Source organism: Squalius cephalus (genome assembly GCF_949319135.1).
Source record: "Squalius cephalus genome assembly, chromosome: 5".
Taxonomy (NCBI): domain Eukaryota; kingdom Metazoa; phylum Chordata; class Actinopteri; order Cypriniformes; family Leuciscidae; genus Squalius; species Squalius cephalus.
The window spans coordinates 50,362,255-50,383,773 of NC_137126.1; the positions used below are offsets into that span (position 1 = coordinate 50,362,255).

Sequence of the window (21,519 nt, forward strand, 5' to 3'; positions counted from 1 at the left end):
TGTCACTACCAAAACAATAATGTCATAACCGAAACTTCAAGACATGTTTCGGTTGTGACTGTTTTGGTAGTGACAATTTTAGATACTTCTCGAAGATGCTGATCAGCACATGGTTAGCAATCACTGGTCAGAACAGTTGAACACATATAACAACTACATTTTATGGAATAACATCCAAAAAAGTTTTCTCAATAGCAGAAAGAATGAGTTTGGTAGTGACATTCCTTAAAGGTACACACAGATTTTTAGACTTTAGAACACATTTACCTCAAAATGATGGGATCAATCTACTCACCATATAGCACATGAGAGAGAGGGACACTGGGATATTCCCTGATCAAAAATGTAGGGGTGTGGTTAAAATCAGTCTCAGCCAATGGACTACAACATTCACTGTTTTGGTAGTGACATGAAAATGCAGGACACGTTTTTTTTTAGATAAAGTTTCATGATTTAAAAATAAAATATAAAATAAATATTTTTTTTAACTTAATTTAAATATATATATATATATTTTTTTTTTTTTTTTTTTTAAACAAGAAAGGAAAAATTTGCAAATTTTTTTTCAATATAATTTTCTCAAGTTGAAATTTAGGGGTTAGGGTTTGGGACAGCCACCTCCTAATTGAAAGTAGCCCATAAATGATGATTTTATATATATAAAGCTCACTGATATCTTAAATATTATTGTGGGTTTCAATAGATAATTGAAGGATCTTAGTAAACATCTAAGATTTTAATAATTAAATGCTTTTCAAATGTGTTTTTTGGATGAGGGACAGCAGTTTGCACCAGTTCAGTAGAATGGCCCTTATACATTTGTTGTTTTGTTTTCGGAATTGTTTTGTTTTGTACTTCTCAGCCACCGTAGGTTTATCTTATTTTAAATCATTTAAGGCTCTAAAGAAGAAAACAGTCAAAAAGAAAACATGCAAAGAATTTTTTTATTGCAAAATTATACATTTGCATCATTCAAAACAAACACACTGAACACTCGGACAGAACCGATGATCGGACACATGAACCAGGAGAAACTGAACTTTACACGGGATCGACTGACTTCGGCTTTCGTCGTTTAATTCACAACATTAACGTGTCGATCGTGTCAAGTTGAGCTTATGATCAGGTGACAGAGAAAACCAACCGAGAGAAGAATCATTTCCAACAAAACACAAGACGATCAGCATTTCATATTCCCTCAAACACTGAAGTGAACGAGTCTGTGCAGAGCCATCATAGATGACAGAAACACTTGCACAGCAATTAAAAGAAAACTCGAACTGTGATCATGAAGATTTAAAAACTCTAGATTCATAAAACATCTCTGAAGTTTAAGAGATCACCGTCATACAGCCAGAACAAAACATACACACATTTACTTAATACTTCAGTCTATCAACGTCCATAACCCAATAAACATGATACTCTGCAGAACATCACGCTCGTCCTCAGTGTGTCTCCTTCTCCAGCTCTAACATCTAAACTTTCTTAAATCAAGACACATTTACAGGAGGAGAAACATGACTGAAGATATCAAGACTTGATTAATGAAGAATGTGTCAAAATGAAGTGAGTTTGAGTTTAAAACAAGAACTGGAGTCAGAAAAATAATCTTAATTCAAAGAGAAAACAAGATTATTTAGTTCTTGTTTTAAACTCAAACTCACTTCATTTTGACATTTTTCATTAATCAAGTCTTGATATCTTCAGTCATTGCTTCTCCTCCAGTAAATGTGTCTTGATTTAAGAAAGTTTAGATGTTAGAGCTGGAAACACTGAGGAAGAACAGGATGTTTGTGCAGTGTGATTGTGTGTGTGATGTCGATCCGGATCGTTCGGGTCAGATTCGGTCCCAGAACTGCAGCAGCTGACTTCCAGCCTGAGGCTCCAGCTCCTGTTCAACACACACACACACACACACACACACACACACACACACACACACACACACACACACACACACACACACACGGAGACAAGAGACTGTTAAAACATGTGTGAGTCATTGAATCATTCATTCAAGAGATTCGTTCAAAAACACTGATTCATCCTGTAATGAAACGAGTGAGTCCTTAAAACTGCAGTGAACCAAAGACAGTCTCAAAAACACGCTTTGAAATCGCTGGTGTTTCTGACGTCACAAACTACCTTGTAACCAATCAGATCAACGTGTGATCGTCAACCAGTGGATCTCTGAGCTGAGTGAGTGAGTGGAGGCGGGGCTCATTTGCATATTCATAGAACCACGCATACTAAATGAGGCGAGGGTGTCCAGTTACATTCAAGATATTTTAAGGCATGAGGAAATTTTTACAAGGAAAAAAACGCTGATTTATACAACATTTTACTCCTTAAAACATGATGAAACTGCATTTTTTGTTCCGTCAGCTGACAATATTTTCTGATTTATGCCGTTATGAGAAGAGAAGTCCAGAATCTCCTCTAGAAAAACATTCAATATGTCAACAAAATCAGGCAAGAATCTTAAACCTGGCTTTATCCAGTGTCCAGATTTATCTTCTGGAAATCTATGCAAATGAGTGCATATTTAATTAGATAGTGCCTCATTTGCATATTTAAACATTACATCTCAGAAAACATTCTTAATATAGTCAGTTAACTGGGCAAGTATTAGGGATGCACCGATATGAAAATAACCGATACCAATAATCAACACAATTAAACAGGAATGTTAACCCTGGCTTTATCCAGTCTTCAGATTTCTGTGCTGGAAATGTATGCAAATGAGGGGAACACTTCCTCGTTACATGTGTTACATGCACTTACCATAGTAATAACAGTAAATGATGCATAATTACATGCAACTAACCCTCAACCAAATCTTAACCCTATAGTAAGTGCATGTAGATGCTTAAATATATAATTACACTGTAACAATGACACCTTACAATAAAGTGTAACCCAAATGAGTGCATGTTTGATTAGATAGTTCCTACTAATGATTGACAACAGTGGGACTTTAAGTAAAAGTAGAGATACTTTACAGTGAAAATGACTCATTACAAGTTACAGAAGAAGTTAGGTAGCATGATGCAAAATGAAATGAGCAAATGCATTACTCGTTACAAATGATCCTCAAAGTACAAGTTCTCCAGAGTTTACAACTTGGCCAAGTTTTGACGTAAATGGGCACTAAGATATAACTCATGCACTACTAAATATGTTTGCGTTGCACCAGTAAACTTAGTGAAGAGTAAAGGTGTTTGCACACTGAGTCCGAAATTCACGTCCAAAATTTTCGCATGTTAAAAAATAAACACGACCTCACGCTGTCAATCACGTTCACACCGAAACATTCATCCGTCATAAAAAAATCTGGACCGGGTTCGATTTTCTGCATTTTGCGCATCCGTATGAAGTGTTTTGAGAAGTGTTTTAACAATTCAGAGCCGCCAAATCACTAATACGAAAAAACGCATACAAAAATGTGGGACTCAGTGTGCAAGGACCTTTACTCTATATATAAACTAAATATTTACAGAAGGAGTAACGGTTGGACTAAAATATCAGACAGAACTGCATTAAAGGTAGGGTAGGTATGATTTTTCTAAAAAAAAAACATTCCAAATTTGTTTAAACTGTCTTTATATACCAATACATAATTAAAATGAAAGTACTCTGAAAAAGAGAGTATAAAAATCGAGTGTCTGTAGACCTCTCACGACTGTTGTAAACACAGCTCATTATTTCCATTCACTCCACCCCCTCCCTTCTGGGCTCCTTCCAAAGCCACGCCCCCAAAACACATGAACGCGCATTTAAAGACGCATTTATTTGAAGACGCATTTATTTAAAGACGCAAAACACATGAAGATGCATTTATTTACCTGAGACGAGTGGAGAGGAAGGAGCGCAGTGCATGCAGTGGCATCATGTCAGAATCACATGTAATAAAATATCTAACTTTATCACTATAAATATAAACAAATAAGATTTCTTTTAGTACTCACTATCAAGCTAGCATATCGATACTGGTAAAGTTTAAAATATACTTTGTTTGATTCGGTAACAAGCTATATTATAGGTAACGAGCTATATTTATAAGGCAAAGCTAAAAACAGGTTGCATTGATACACGTTTTTCCATTACCATCAGTTACACTGATGAAGGTGAATTTCGTGTAAGATTCATAACATATACAGTGTTTTGCGAGTTTCCATGATGAAAACATTGTTGACTCTAATGAGGACTACACTCCGGAGACAAGTACCACTTCGTCGGTTCGAGGACAGGTCCGGGGTCGAGGGCGAGCAGAGGAGGTCGTTCAAGAGTGCGGGCAATCAGGGTCCGAGGAAGTAGTGTTTGCCTTGTTTGCCTTCGCTGACTGCATATGCAGGTGCTTTGAGTTTTGAATGCTATTTCTCTGCCATAATTTTACTCTTCGCGTCTCTCTTGCACTCCTCAAATCAAACGGGTGCGCGCATATGGGCAGATCTTGTAGCAACAGGGGTGGTAGCCATGGTTGCGAGAGTGAGTGACAGTCACACAAACCAATCAATTGTTTCGTCCCGAATGGAAATAATGAGCTGTGTTTATCGCAGATTAAAAGGTCTACAGTCACTCGATTTTTATACTCTCTTTTTCAGAGCACTTACATTTTAATTATGTATTGGTATATAAAGACAGTTTAAACAAATTTGAAAAAAAGTTTTTTATAAAAATCCTACCTACCCTACCTTTAATAAGCTCTTCTTTGACCGGACAGACTTCAGTTCTTCACACATGTAGAATAATGCTGACATTTACACTCGCTTACATTTTACAGGAGAGAACTTGATGAGAATAGATGATATCTGATCAACACGAACTCTTCCTGCTGTCCCATCGCTCTGTGTTGTGTCATAATCAATAAATGTTGTTTCTTATGTATCATTACTTATTTATCCTTATTCATTTCGTTTCAAATACAGTTTCTGAATGTTATTTATGCCTACATATAAAAACACTATGTTATTTCTGATTAAGTGTCGTATTTAATGGAAATGTATTTTTACCGTTTGTTACGTGAGGCAAAAGTTAGAATGAAGGATAAACTGAACTGGGGTTGGTTGGGGCGTTGCGACGGTCGTCTGTTATAGGACAACTTAGTTTGAATAAACGAGCAGACACTGATTAGCTACTTGGTCGCCTATTAAACAAATAAAATTAATATCTCATCATCCGCACCAACGTTTTTTTTTTTCAAAGCCGCACCCGCCCGCCACCGGCTATTGTTGTGCGGTCTATGGACGATGCAATGCTCTGCTGATGCGAGCCGCAAGAAAGCCCTTGTCTGTTCTAGAAAGGATGCAGCAAAGATATTTAATGCTAATGTATGAGGCATAGGCCTACGCTGAGTTTCATTCATTTACCATGAGATGCGCTCTAGTTCACAATGCAATGCAATGCAAGTGAACGTGACGCGCCCGCGCCTCCATGTCACGGTTATTATATTGTCATTTGCTTTTTATTTATTAAATACATGCAATTGGTTGATGGAACATTTATTAAAATTAAGGTACAATTTGTACAAAATGAAATTCGCTTTAAAGAAAGGCTTTCTACAAAGTGAATGAAGTGGTAAAAATCATGTCTGATGATTTACAAAACTTAATTAAGTGGTAAAAACCATGTCTCCCGAAATATTGCGCATCTTATGATCCTATCTTTTATTACAATTGTTTTTTGAGCTAAAATGTAATACACATCATGGGTTGGGAGATGGCTCTACTACACAAGCTATGATGACGCAATCTACCCGCGGCCGCGAGGTAAACCCGGCTGCAACGCATATTCGTCGTCATCTTAAGTAAACACGGCTGAAAGTGAAAGCTGCAACATCCATTATTTGGACTTGGTTCGGATTTAAGCCGTCCGACAAACAGCAGCAAACTATCCGAGTGTGTGGGGTAACGGTTCGGTAAATTAACACACGACTAATCCGTTCTACCACCTCAAATTCAAAACGAAACTGAAACTGATATCACTGAATACCAGCGTGCGCGTATTATTCTCAATCCAATATATCTTAGTGGTGTAACGTTAACACATAATCTCTGTCTACGCCCGATTTTAAGAATCGTTGTTGTGTTTCTTTTTAACTGAAAAGACATCAGTTAGACAATATTATAACTTTAAATTTGGGGTTTCATAAGCTCAAAGCTATAATAAACATTAGACCTACTTAAGATCTCTGCAGCTAGTGTACTTAAATTTTATTTATCTGCAAAATTATGTTGTATACTTACAGTTTTGCACAATATATGTTCTCAAAACTATACCCTTTAAAAAAAAAAATTAGCAGTTGTTTAGCAGGGTCTGTGTAACCTGTTCTGTAATGGTTTTATTATAATATCGTTATCGCAAGAGGCTGCAATGTATATCAAAATATAGATTTTAGGCCATATCGCCCATCCCTAATTGATATAGTAGTTGATAATAACATAGGCCTACCTAATGTTGCCTACGGACGGTAACAGTACAGAAGTAACCTTTTACAGTCTATGAGTAGAACAGCTTTCTCAAGCAGTTTGTGATGCATTTTGGAAACAGGAGATGAGCCCCTGGTCTAATGCGCCACCTGGCTTGAGAAACCCGTTCTCAAAGACTTACTTTTATAGTCATTATTTGGGTAGCACACGTATTCTGAATGCCTTCGGCAGAATTCAAATGAGCCATTTTAATCTAGATTAATCTAGATTAATTTCAAAATTAATCTAGATTAAAAAAATTAATCTATGCCCACCTCTAATATATATATATACACACACACACACTGTATATGTTTCTTTTATCAAACATGTTTGGGGCCAGTCAAGGGCTAATTAAACTGCACGATCACGGTAATGATACATTTTTTATTATTATTTATTGCTAATGTTTATTATTGCAAATGTTTTTCATTTGTTTAATAAATCTCATAATGATGGCACATCACTATATCATAGTCGTAGCTTTTATTTCTATCTCAAATGATTGGCGGTCGGTCAAGGGGTACTTGGCAAAGAGTCAAATACAGTTGGAAACGACGTAGATCACTAATAACACAGACTGTTAACAATTGTTTTTAATTAGTGTTTAAACATTCTCTATGATAAAAAATGTTTGTAAAAAATATTTTAATAACACGGTTTTGGCGGTTATAGAGTTGTGATGACGGTGTTCAACTATAACCGTCGGTCTCACGGTTATATGCTAACCGTCACACCCCTACACACAACACACAGTACCTCACACGGGACACACTGAACGTAACGCGTAAATGCGTGTAACTAGCGTAAATCAGGCAAGCTAGTGCGCATAGGCCACGAAGTGTTGGTGAAATAACACAAATTCTGGAATTTTATCCAGAAAACCTCTTGCACAGAATAAATTCACGCACTTTTAAAGGACCTGTATTGGTGTGTGTTTACTTTCAACAACTTTCCAGGGCCTTGAAAAAATGTTTTCAGATTCACAAGCTTTCAAGGATTTCAGGGACCCGTGGGAACCCAGATTACTGTACGACCTGCCAGCTGCGTTCTGCCTCAGCCAGAGAGTGTGTGTGACGAGCCAGAGAGTGTGTGTGACGCACCTGTCCGTCTCTGCTGATCTGGACTCTCCTGTTGTCGTTCCAGGGGTTCAGGAGATGTTGCGTGAGCTGGAACGGCAGATTCTCCTTACGGACCCACTCGACCCCGAACACACCGCCCAGCCCCGCCGAACCCCAGTCCAGACACCGCTCGCCGCTGATGGACGACGTCATGCGCGCGTAACCCTGAGAGAGAGAGAGAGAGAGAGGGAGAGAGAGAGAGAGAGAGAGAGAGAGAGAGAGGGAGAGAGAGAGAGAGGGGGGAGAGGGGGGAGAGAGAGAGAGAGGGGAGAGAGAGAGAGAGAGAGAGAGTGCGTTTGAGAGAGAGAGAGAGAGAGGGGGGGAGAGAGAGAGGAGAGAGAAGAGAGAGGGAGAGAGAGAGAGAGGGGGGAGAGGGGGGAGAGAGAGAGAGAGGGGAGAGAGAGAGAGAGAGAGTGCGTTTGAGAGAGAGAGAGAGAGAGGGGGGAGAGAGAGAGGGGGGGGGGGAGGGGGAGAGGGGAGAGAGAGAGAGAGAGGGGAGAGAGAGAGAGAGAGGGGAGAGAGAGAGAGAGAGAGAGAGAGAGAGAGGGGAGAGAGAGAGAGAGACAGACACACACACACACACACACACACAGTCACACACACACACACACACACACACACAGTCAGTATGTGTGACTGAGCCTGAGTTTGTCAGGCTGTCAAAATGGCTGAAAAGCTAAATTCGAATTTCTTAAATATTAGCAAAACTCAAATTATATTCTAATTCTCAAGGCAATACTGTGTTAGAGGGCAGAAGTGTTGTATTGTCTCCGGTGTCCACAAGAGGGCGCAAGCGAGCGCAATGAGCAAATATAAAAACTAAACAAGCATCGCATCTTTTATTGAAATGAAATGACACTGACTTTTTAAAGTGCATTAACTTTTGAATTGTTCGAACAGGAATCCACTTACGCCTAAAGCACAACTCATGGCGTCAGTAGTAGCGTAGCGCATCATGGCGTAGTGTAAATATCAGTGCGTCGCATTAGTTGCGCTCAGACTAAAGTCGAGTCCGTATGTTCGTTTGGCCGGACACTAGTTATTTTACTTTATAAAGTTTTAAATATGAATATTTTTCTTACACAAACGCAACGCTTCGCTTCAGAACGCCTTTATTAGCATTTTAACTAATGAACATTTTATTGTTGATGTCAAGAATTCATTTCCTGAGAATGAATAAAAGTAGACACGGCTTGCCGTAGCCGCACCCCGCTGTGCTGGATAAGCTAACACAACCGCGGCAGTTACGTCATCATGTCTCGCGAAAATTAAAATGCACGTTTTTGTTTTTTTTAACTCGACGAATATTCGAAATTCTAATTTTTATTGGACAGCCCTGATCAGAGTCTCTCGCGCTCGAATGGGTTAAAGTCATACTGAGAGGGAACAATGAGAGGAATCGAAATTTTTATTTTATGACAAGTATCCGATTCCTGACCTCAAGTATTCCAACCCTAGTGGCGTCTCACACACACCTGGAAGTGTCCGGAGCCCTGGACGGAGAACACGAGGAGCACGGCGCTGCTCTCCTGGAAGGCCCGGCTCAGCTTGTGCTCGTTGCTGGGGGTCGTGGACCAGATGCCCCTCTGCTGCGACAGCTCGATGTTCCTCATGTTGCTGCTCTTCATGATGAAGTATCGCACACAGGAGCGCGGCGGCCTCGGGGACGGAGACGTGCAGCTCTACACACACCACAGCATTACACTTCCACTCCACCAACACTCATCAGTGTCACACACTGCACTTTCTGCTGGTCATACTGATGACAAACGCACCAGAAGACCTTCAGCATCAGACTCACTCATTACTCACCATATATCGGCTGATATCGGGTCATTTTTAATGTTATCGTTATCAGTCTGAGAATAAAATTTGTCCGATATATTAAAGCTGATAAATAATGTATTATGTCCTTCAGATGCGCACTGTTCAACATGATGATTATGAATTGCTTGAAATATGATTGAAATCACTTCAAAAAAGGAAAGTACAGTTCAGAGCAACGTCTGTCATATCGGCTACATAACATTATCATGAGGACATCATAATTGTGTGTTTGAGACGTGAATTTTACTGGTGAGACTTTTGTTTTTGTAATCAGGCTCTTAAAAATCATGTAACATTTCTGATTTAGATTTATCGGCCGATATATCGGTTATCGGCTTTTCCAAATATAATGAATTATCAGTTATTGGTATCGGTTATTTTCATACCGGTGCATCCCTAATACTTACCCAGTAAACTGACTATATTAAGAATGTTTTCTGAGATGTAATGTTTAAATATGCAAATGAGGCACTATCTAATTAAATATGCACTCATTTGCATAGATTTCCAGAAGATAAATCTGAACACTGGATAAAGCCAGGTTTAAGATTCTTGCCTGATTTTGTTGACATATTGAATGTTTTTCCAGAGGAGATTCTGGATTTCTCTTCTCATCAAAAAAAATATAAATTTTCATCATGTTTTAAAGGGGGGGTGAAATGCTCATTTTCACTCAATCTCCTGTTAATCTTGAGTACCTATAGAGTAATATTGCATCCTTCATATCTCCAAAAAGTCTTTTGTTTTATTATATTAATCAAAGAAAGATAGGGTGTACCGAGTCTTTCCGGAAAAAACCGAGCGGCTGGGGGCGGGCCGTGTGGGCGGAGCTTAGCTGTGCTAACGCACCGAGCTAGTGACAACACACAGAGACATTTGTTCAACAGTTTTACTCACCGTTCCAACGCACGACCGCGAACCTTTATCATTGCGACTGCTCGATCCTTAAGCATTAGACGATCTGGGCTTTGTTTATAAAACAATCATCGTCGAAATGCAGGGAACAACAGTCTTTACACAACTCCGTTTATGCTCAGGAAAACAAACTCCATCCACGGGTTCCTTAACGCTGGGTTCTTTGGGAATCTGTGCAGGGTTGTCTTGCCCTGGCAACCAAAAACACACTTCTTTGGTGACATTGACTTCCCTAAAGCCGGGCAGGGCGCTTTGATGGCGAACTGCTTTCACTCTCTTGCTCTGGTCTACGAGTGCGCGCACGGCCGCGATTTTACCGGAGAAGTGCCCTTAGGACCCATATAAGGAAATTCCGCCCTATCTTACGTAAGACAGAACCATACTCGAAAAAAACTTTCCGAAACTTGTGACAAACCGGAAGGAGTATTTTTGGAACAAAAATACTCCTTCAAACGTACAACTTAGTTTTTGAAACTTTGTCCATGTTTAGCATGGGAATCCAACTCTTTACCAGTGTAAAAAACTCAGTATGCATGAAATAGCATTTCACCCCCCCCCTTTAAGGAGTAAAATGTTGTATAAATCAGGCAAATGATATATGAATAAACTTTCAGCATGTAGATATGAATAAAACTGTAAGGTTTGGTGTGTGTGAAGCTGCTGAAGTGGAGATTTATGACTTCACAGAGCAAATACAGTGCAATAAAATAAACACTTCAAGTCCCCCTGAAGTCAATAATTTTATCACTTAAAACTCACCAAAATGTCATATTTAAATGCTTTTTCCTTGAAAAAAAATCCTCATGCCTTAAAATATCTTGAATGTAACTGGACACCCTCGCCTCATTTAGTATGCGTGGTTCTATGAATATGCAAATGAGCCCCGCCTCCACTCACTCGCTCAGCTCAGAGATCCACTGGTTGACGATCACACGTTGATCTGATTGGTTACAAGGTAGTTTGTGACGTCAGAAACACCAGCGATTTCAAAGTGTGTTTTTGAGACTGTCTTTGGTTCACTGCAGTTTTAAGGAGGAAATACTCAGCAATGCTGTCGACTTATGAACTTACACATGCTTTGTCTTAAAGCAGATTAAAAACACCACATATAAACAACATTAAACGCTTGATTTTCAACACAGGGGGACTTTAAAAGTGTATTTTGGATGTTTGGAATAGCCTGAAAATGACTAGTACATGAAAAAAAACACTGGTTTTGTCTTAAATATTGGAAGTGCATCTAAAATGAGTCGTGAACCTCGTCACGTCACGTACTTTCCCAGAAGCGGGAGATGAAGGGTCGTCAGCGCTGTTGAACGGGACGCGATCCTCTCCCGGCGGCTTCGAGTGAAGCGATCTGTGATTCTTCATCTGAGACGCCAGCCGAGGTCTGCGGGAAACACACACACACACACATCAGCATCACACCAGCCTGGCACTGCACAGCACCGGGTGTATGATAGGGCCCACACACACACACACACACACACACACACACACACACACACACACACACACATCAGCATCACACCAGCCTGGCGCTGCACAGCACCGGGTGTATGATAGGGCCCACACACACACACACACACACACACACACACACACACACACACACACACACACACACACACACACACACACACACACACACACACACACACACACACACACACATCAGCATCACACCAGCCTGGCGCTGCACAGCACCGGGTGTATGATAGGGCCCCCACACACACACACACACACACACACACACACACATCAGCATCACACCAGCCTGGCGCTGCACAGCACCGGGTGTATGATAGGGCCCCCACACACACACACACACACACACACACACACACACACATCAGCATCACACCAGCCTGGCGCTGCACAGCACCGGGTGTATGATAGGGCCCCCACACACACACACACACACACACACACACACCTGTCTGGGCTGGGTGGTCTTAGGGTCACAATACAATAGGGTCTTATTAAGGGCCGGTAATATTATAATAAGATCCTCTTCATACGTTTCAGTGGAAATTACGTCATTACGTTCCAAGGCACTTCAGTGGGACTTTAAATGCAGAAAAAGTCTGATTTTCATGATATGCCACACACACACACACACACACACACACACACACACACACACACCTGTCGGGGCTGGGCGGCTCCTCCGGGCTCCTGCAGGTCGTTTGCGGGGCCTCGTCAGAGTTCATGGGTCGGGGCCTCTGGCCGATGCCGGTGGGCTGCTGGAGGCCTGTGTGAGGGACACCAGACAGTAAACTGTGTGTTAAACCAGTCGATCCCAGACGTTTTGTGTCTGAGACCCCCTGTTACCCCAAGAAAATATTTTAGGCCCCCCTTCACATTTAATGATATTATCGCTCTTGTAAGCTTGCAGCAAGGATGACAATTTTTTGTTTATTAAAACGGTATGTTTATTACTATACATATATGACCCTGGACCACAGAACCAGTCTCGAGTCGCAATATCCAACAATACACTGTACGGGTCAAAATTATCGATTTATCTTTTATGCCAGAAATCATGAGGATATTCAGTAAAGATCATGTTCCATGAAGATATTTAGTAAATTTCCTACCGTAAATATATAAAACATGTATTTGTGTGAGTGAATGCAGCACAATCGCCAACATAAATGAACAACTTTAAAGGAGATTTTCTCAATGTTTGGATTTTTTTGCTCCCTCAGATTCCAGATTTACAATAGTTGTATCTCGACCAAATATTGTCCTATCCTAACAAACCACACATCTTATTTATTCAGCTTTCATGTGATGTATAAATCCAATTTCAAAAATTTACCCATGTGGTCACAAAGCACAAAGACACTGGACTATTTTAAACATTGTCTTTACTAACTTTCTGGACCGGCAAGTTTCAATAACAGAGAAGCCTATGGAGGAGTGAGACAGCTCTCAGATTTCATCAGAAATATCTTTATTTGTGTTTCAAAGATGAACGAGAGTCTTAAAAATAAATAATTTTTCATCATCAGAGATTATTTAATCGGATTTTATTTTAAAACCTGAAGAGAACGTTCCCTGTTATTTTTAGATTTTATTTTTTTATAACCATGTAAACAAATTAAAATGTTGCAGATTATACCAATAGGCTACAGAGATTATTCTAATGCTGAAATGTGTAATTTATTTTTAAATAAAGTGTTCGGGACGTCGATTAGTGGACGAGACCCAGGCAGACTTAAAGGTGCAGTGTGTGATTATTAGCAGGATCTAGTGGTGAGGTTGTGAACTGCACCCAACAAGTTACGGTGGCCGACAGGAAGTGATGTCGTCGTCTGAGACAGCAGAGAGTAGCCAGTTAAACAACGAGGTTTCTTTACAGAGATAAATTAAGAAATTAGGTTTACTTAATTATTCAGTAAAACGATGTTATTGCAAATGTTAATAATAATAATAATAATACATTTTATTTATATTGCGCTTTTCTTATACCCAAAGCGCTACAAAAATACAAGATAAATACATTAAAAATACATTAAAAAGAAAACAACAAGAAGTATAGTAGAATATACATCAAGTGTCACCAATTAAGTCACAGACATCTTAAAAAGATGGGTTTTTAACTGTTTCTTAAAACTTGTTAGTGTTGGTGCATTCCTAACAGTTAGAGGAAGAGCATTCCACAACCTGGGGGCGGACACAGAGAACGCTCTTTCACCCATAGTTTTCAGTCTGCAAGAAGGCTGTTTAAGTAGAAAAGAGTTAGCAGAACGGAGAGATCGAGAAGGCATATATAACGTAATTAAATCACATTTATATGTTGGTGCAATTCCATGTACAGCTTTATATGTTAATATAAGAGTTTTAAAATCAATACGGTCATGAACCGGAAGCCAATGCAGGTTCCTAAGCACCCCCGAGATATGCTGACGAAAAGGAGTATGTGTAAGAACACGAGCAGCTGAATTATGTATATGTTGCAGACGCTTAATAGATTTTGCTGGTAGCCCAAGATAAAGGGCATTACAATAATCAAGCCTGGAGGTCACAAGTGCATGGACAAGCCTTTCTGCATCAGGTAATGAAAGAAAGGACCTGATCCTAGCAATATTCCTCAGATGGAAAAATGCAGATTTTGAAATGCTCTTGATATGTGCTTCAAGTGTCAAGTGAGAATCCAATATTACTCCAAGGTTGCGTACTTGTGGTGAAGCAGACAGTACATTATTTTCAATTTCCAAATTAAAATTTTTAGCATTACAGGTAGCTGCAGGGGTACCAACTAAGAGAACCTCAGACTTTGTACCATTCAATTTAAGAAAATTTTGGTACATCCATAATTTAATTTCCTGGAGACAGTCAGAAAGGGTTGCTGATACACCTGTGATATTAGTTTTTGTGCTAATATAAATCTGTGTATCATCAGCATAGAAGTGGAACCCGAGACCATGCTTTCTGATAATCTGCCCTAAAGGAAGCATGTAGATATTAAAAAGTATCGGGCCAAGGACAGACCCCTGAGGGACACCATGACACACCTGTCCAACGTTAGATTTATTATTTTCTAAAATAACAAACTGGGTACGATCAGTCAGGTAAGATTTAAACCACTCCAGCACCGTACCGGAAATACCAAGTCAGGTCTCAAGTCTCTCAAGCAGTATAGAATGACACACCGTGTCAAAAGCTGCACTCAAATCTAAGAGCACCAAGATAGTAAGGGCACCAGAGTCAGCAGAGACGAGGAGATCGTTCATAACTCGGACCAAGGCAGTCTCAGTACTATGTCCAGAACGAAACCCAGATTGAAAAGGTTCTAAAAGCTTGTTCGTGGACAAGTGAGAATGCAGTTGTGACACAACAACACGTTCCAAAACCTTCGCCAAAAAAGGAAGATTAGATATTGGTCTGTAGTTAGACAGATCAGACACATCACACCCAGGCTTTTTAAGAACTGGTGTGATGGAAGCAACCTTAAGGGCTTGAGGAACAAGTCCAGTAGTAATAGAAGTATTAACAATGTTCAAAATGAGAGGACTGATAGATGGCAGACACTCTTTGAGAACATGAGTTGGAATAGGATCCAAGGTGCAGGTATTGGAACTCATAGTCATGATTAATTTGGAAATGTAGTCAATGGTAACCGTTTTAAAACTAGAAAACCAAGTAGACGGACAATTTAAAAGCTGAATCTCAGAAGGTGCACTCAGAGAGGCACAAGTAATAGACTGATAAATATTATCAATTTTTTCAGCAAAAAAATTCAAAAACGTATTGCACTGCTGCACAGTGGAACAAATAAGTGAATTGGAAGGTTTAAGAAGTTTGTTAATTACCTTAAACATCTTATTTGGATTAGCAGTACCATCATTAATGATTTTAGAGTAGTATTCTGTTCTTGATATTTTGAGGGCATCGCTGTACTGAACCAAATGCTCATCATACATAAGTTTATGGACAGTGAGCCCTGATTTTTTAAACTGTCGTTCCAACTATTTTTTGCTTTAAGGGCCCTGTGCTCAGAAGTAAACCAGGGTGATGATTTAAAAAATGAAACAATGTTATTGTTCATCATTGTGTCAGTGTTTTATTCGCTGACTTTAGCTGAAGCTTCTTATCATGAAGAACAACATAGTGACGAAACGCGTTTGTCCGTTCAGGGCCACCGTAGAAACATGTGGATGTAAGCGGACCCGCGGTGTGTGTAGAGAGAAACGCCTCATTCTAAGCTAATAAACACACAACGCTTCATTAAGTAAGCTCTTTATACACCTCTGAAAACATCGTTATGTTTATGATATTGCATTTCTGTCAACAGATCCTCCTGAATATCACACACTGCACCTTTAAGTCAGGTGTGAAGGAAGGAAAGATGCAGCTCACCTGAGACCTGCTCCTCTGCCGACAGCACCGACACCAGCGTGCGGATCGTGGCCTCGTCCAGCTGAGAACAGGCTTTAGACGGAGAGCGGATCCGGCGCAGGAACAGACTCTGCCAGCGCTGTCTGAGGCCGAACACCAGCTCCGCCATCTGCACACACACACACACACACACACACACACACACACACACAGTTACTGTCTGAGGCCGAACACCAGCTCCGCCATCTGCACACACACACACACACACACACACACACACACAGTTACTGTCTGAGGCCGAACACCAGCTCCGCCATCTGCACACACACACACACACACACACACACACACAGTTACTGTCTGAGGCCGAACACCAGCTCCGCCATCTGCACACACACACACACACACACACACAGTTACTGTCTGAGGCCGAACACCAGCTCCGCCATCTGCACACACACACACACACACACACACACACAGTTACTGTCTGAGGCCGAACACCAGCTCCGCCATCTGCGCACACACACACACACACACACACACAGTTACTGTCTGAGGCCGAACACCAGCTCCGCCATCTGCACACACACACACACACACACACACAGTTACTGTCTGAGGCCGAACACCAGCTCCGCCATCTGCACACACACACACACACACACACACACACACACACACAGTTACTGTCTGAGGCCGAACACCAGCTCCGCCATCTGCACACACACACACACACACACACACACACACACACACACACACACACACACACACACACAGTTACTGTCTGAGGCCGAACACCAGCTCCGCCATCTGCACACACACACACACACACACACAGTTACTGTCTGAGGCCGAACACCAGCTCCGCCATCTGCACACACACACACACACACACACACACACACACAGTTACTGTCTGAGGCCGAACACCAGCTCCGCCATCTGCACACACACACACACACACACACACAGTTACTGTCTGAGGCCGAACACCAGCTCCGCCATCTGCACACACACACACACACACACACACACACACACAGTTACTGTCTGAGGCCGAACACCAGCTCCGCCATCTGCACACACACACACACACACACACACACACACACAGTTACTGTCTGAGGCCGAACACCAGCTCCGCCATCTGCACACACACACACACACACACACACACACACACAGTTACTGTCTGAGGCCGAACACCAGCTCCGCCATCTGCACACACACACACACACACACACACACACACACACACACAGTTACTGTCTGAGGCCGAACACCAGCTCCGCCATCTGCACACACACACACACACACACACACACACACACACAGTTACTGTCTGAGGCCGAACACCAGCTCCGCCATCTGCGCACACACACACACACACACACACACACACACAGTTACTGTCTGAGGCCGAACACCAGCTCCGCCATCTGCGCACACACACACACACACACACACACACACACACACACACACACACACACACACACACACAGTTACTGTCTGAGGCCGAACACCAGCTCCGCCATCTGCGCACACACACACACACACACACACACACACACAGTTACTGTCTGAGGCTGAACACCAGCTCCGCCATCTGCGCACACACACACACACACACACACACACACACACACACACACACACACACACACAGTTACTGTCTGAGGCCGAACACCAGCTCCGCCATCTGCGCACACACACACACACACGCACACACACACACACACAGTTACTGTCTGAGGCCGAACACCAGCTCCGCCATCTGCGCACACACACACACACACACACACACACACACACACACACACACACACACACACACAGTTACTGTCTGAGGCTGAACACCAGCTCCGCCATCTGCGCACACACACACACACACACACACACAGTTACTGTCTGAGGCCGAACACCAGCTCCGCCATCTGCGCACACACACACACACACACACACACACACACAGTTACTGTCTGAGGCCGAACACCAGCTCCGCCATCTGCGCACACACACACACACACACACACACACACACACACACACAGTTACTGTCTGAGGCTGAACACCAGCTCCGCCATCTGCGCACACACACACACACACACACACACACACACACACAGTTACTGTCTGAGGCCGAACACCAGCTCCGCCATCTGCGCACACACACACACACACACACACACACAGACACACACACACACACACATACACACACACACACACACACACACACACACACACAGTTACAGGCAGTTTAATTACCTTATTTTATTGTGTATTGTTGTTATAAATCTAATTAATTTTCTCTATTTATATAATTTCATGTTTATAATACTTTAATTTTTTTTTTAAATAATAATAATCATTCCAAAAGCATTTTTGCAATGTAATAACTGCAAACGGACAGTATAATTAGTATAATTATGTAAAATATAGATTTTAATTGCTTTATTTTATTGTATATTGTTATTTATTTTATTAATATTATTTTAAAAGTGAAATAATCGTTCCAAAAAGGATTTTGAAATTGAATAATTGAAAACTGAATTCTCAGCTGGATGCAGCCTATCAGAGAGATGTTTGACCTCTTGGTCCAGTTTGAAGTTGAGCCACTCGTCGATGCAGATGTGCGCCAGACGAGCAGCGGCTCGATCCTCCATCTCACTGTCACTGCTGTCGTTCACACCGTCAGCGGCTGAAACACACACAGTCACATCACTGCTCAACTGCAGAGACAAGCACATCTCAGATACTTAAAGCTTAGAAGATAGTTATGCGTGATATATCGGCCCTCATATCGGTATCAGTTCACTTTTAATGTTATCGGTCTGATAAGAAAATCTGTCCGATATATTAAAGCTGATAAATAATGTATTATTTCCTTCAGATGCGACACTTCAGATGCCACTGTTCAACATGATGATTATGAATTGCTTGAAATATGATTGGAATCACTTCAAAAAAGGAAAGTACAGTTCAGTGCAACATGTGCAGCGCAAGCCTGTCATATCGGCTACATAACATTATCATGAGGACATCATAATCGTGTGTTTGAGACGTGGATTTTACTGGGGAGACTTTTGTTTTTGTAATCAGGCTCTTAAAAATTATATGAAAATTTGGATTTAGATTTATCAGCCGATATATCGGTTATCGGCATTCAAATATAAATAATTATCGGCTTTCAAATATAAATAATTATCGGTATCGGCCAAAATTTTTATAACGGTGCATCCCTACTTATAATAGTTTTAGATTTAGAAGTACTAGGGATGCACCGATATGAAAATTGTGCCCGATAACCGATAATTCTTTATATTTGAAAGCCGATAACCGATATATTTGCCGATAAATCTAAATCAAAATTTTCATATAATTTTTAAGAGCCTGGTTACAAAAACAAAAGTCTCACCAATAAAATCCACGTCTCAAACACACGATTATAATGTCCTCATGATAATTTTAATGTAGCCGATTTGAACTGTATTTTCCTTTTTTGAAGTGATTTCAATCATATTTCAAGCAATTCATAATCATAATGTTGAACAGTGCGCATCTGAAGGAAATAATACATTATTTATCGGCTTTAATATATCAGACACATTTTCTTATCAGACCGATAACATTAAAAATGAACCGATATTGGCCGATACCGATATGGTGGCAAGGCAAGTTCAGACACTATGGCAATTCAAAGTGCTTCACACAGAAAGGAATTGAAATAATCACAAAATAAAAGCAAGGAAAATTAAAAGTTAAAAAAGGAATTAAAGGTGCATTGTGTAATTGTAATTCTTCTGATTTTTTTTAATATTTAGGAGGATCTGCTGACAGAAATGCAATATCATAAACATAACTATGTTCTCAGTGGTGTATAAAGAGCTTACTTAATGAAGCGTTATGTGTTTATTAGCTTAGAATGAGCGTTTCTCTCTACACACACCGCGGGTCCGCTTACATCCACATGTTTCTACGGTGGCCCTGAGCGGACAAACGCGTTTCGTCACTATGTTGTTCTTCGTGCAGAGAAACTTCAGCTAAAGTCAGCGAATAAAACACTGACACAATGATGAACAGGTGACAATAATAATCGAAATAACATTGTTTAACTGGCTACTCTCTGCTGTCTCAGACAACGACATCACTTCCTGTCGGCCACCGTAACTTCTGTTGGGTGCAATTCGTAACCTCACCACTAGATGCTGCTAAAACAGACTAATAATCACACACTGCACCTTTAAGTACACTTATAGAGAAAACGTATGGCTTGTTTTGTCTCAGTCCTGGTCACCTCCTCTGTGCTCCTGTAAGGCGGAGCTCGGGAGTTTAGCACATCCTCCGAATATAGCGACGGTCAGGGGCGTAACAACAGAGCAGCATCTCACGCTAGCGATCCTGTGCGCGCGCGTCATCTCGTCGTAAATCAGCCAATCACAGGGCAGGGACTCCACGGCTGCTGCCTGGCCATTGGCTGGAGGGATCTGGGTACAAATGTGTGGAGGAAAATAACTATTATGTTCAAAAGCTTGGGATCAGTTAGATTTTTTTAAAAGAAGTTTCTTTTGCTCACCAAGTCTGCATTTATTTGATTATAAATAGAAAAAAAAAACAGTAATATTGTGAAATATTATTACAATTTAAAATAACTGTTGTCTATGTGAATATATAGTAAAGTGTAATTTATTCCTGTGATCAAAGCTGAATGTTCAGCATCATTACTCCAGTCTTCAGTGTCACATGATCCTTCAGAAATCACTCTAATATGATGATTTGATGAACATTTATGATTATTATCAGTGTTGAAAACAGTGATATCAGTGTGAATCATATTAGAGTGATTTGTGAAGGATCATGTGACACTGAAGACTGGAGTAATGATGCTGAAAATACAGCTTTGATCACAAGAATAAATTACACTTTACTGTATATTCACATAGAGAACAGATGATTTACATTATAATAATATTTCACAATATTACTAATCTTTTAAAAACATTAAAAATCTTACCGAACTTGTTATGTACTTTCACCTGTAACTTGAATGATACTAAAATAATAAACTAAATAGAGATAAAAAAACGAAAAATAATAAAACCGACAAAAACAAGAAAATACTAAAAGTTAAAATGAAATCGATAAATATAAAAATAAACTAATTCAAATTATTAACAAAAACTATAATAATATGAGTGATACTAAAAGAAAAACTATACAGAGATAAGAAAAACAACAAATTGTAAACGAAAAATAAAAACTAATTCAAAATATGAATAAAAACTATAAAAGCAATGATACTAAAATAATAAACTATATAGAGATTTAAA

At 40.4% G+C, this 21,519-nt stretch overlaps 1 protein-coding gene across 1 annotated transcript in view; it reads right to left on the reverse strand.

The window, feature by feature from the left end:
• Nucleotides 1-928: 928 nt before the first annotated feature.
• The window catches only part of ythdc2 (YTH domain containing 2), a 48,440-nt gene continuing 27,849 nt past the window's right edge, over nucleotides 929-21,519 (reverse strand). Inside the window, exons 24-31 of the mRNA XM_079871535.1 lie at nucleotides 20,487-20,676; nucleotides 18,781-18,890; nucleotides 16,202-16,349; nucleotides 12,482-12,587; nucleotides 11,609-11,723; nucleotides 9,067-9,273; nucleotides 7,574-7,756; nucleotides 929-1,894 (exon numbers count right to left, since the gene is read on the reverse strand). Of these exons, the coding sequence (XP_079727661.1) occupies nucleotides 1,841-1,894; nucleotides 7,574-7,756; nucleotides 9,067-9,273; nucleotides 11,609-11,723; nucleotides 12,482-12,587; nucleotides 16,202-16,349; nucleotides 18,781-18,890; nucleotides 20,487-20,676 (1,113 nt within the window). The 3' untranslated portion in view covers nucleotides 929-1,840. The remainder of the gene's footprint in view (nucleotides 1,895-7,573; nucleotides 7,757-9,066; nucleotides 9,274-11,608; nucleotides 11,724-12,481; nucleotides 12,588-16,201; nucleotides 16,350-18,780; nucleotides 18,891-20,486; nucleotides 20,677-21,519) is intronic.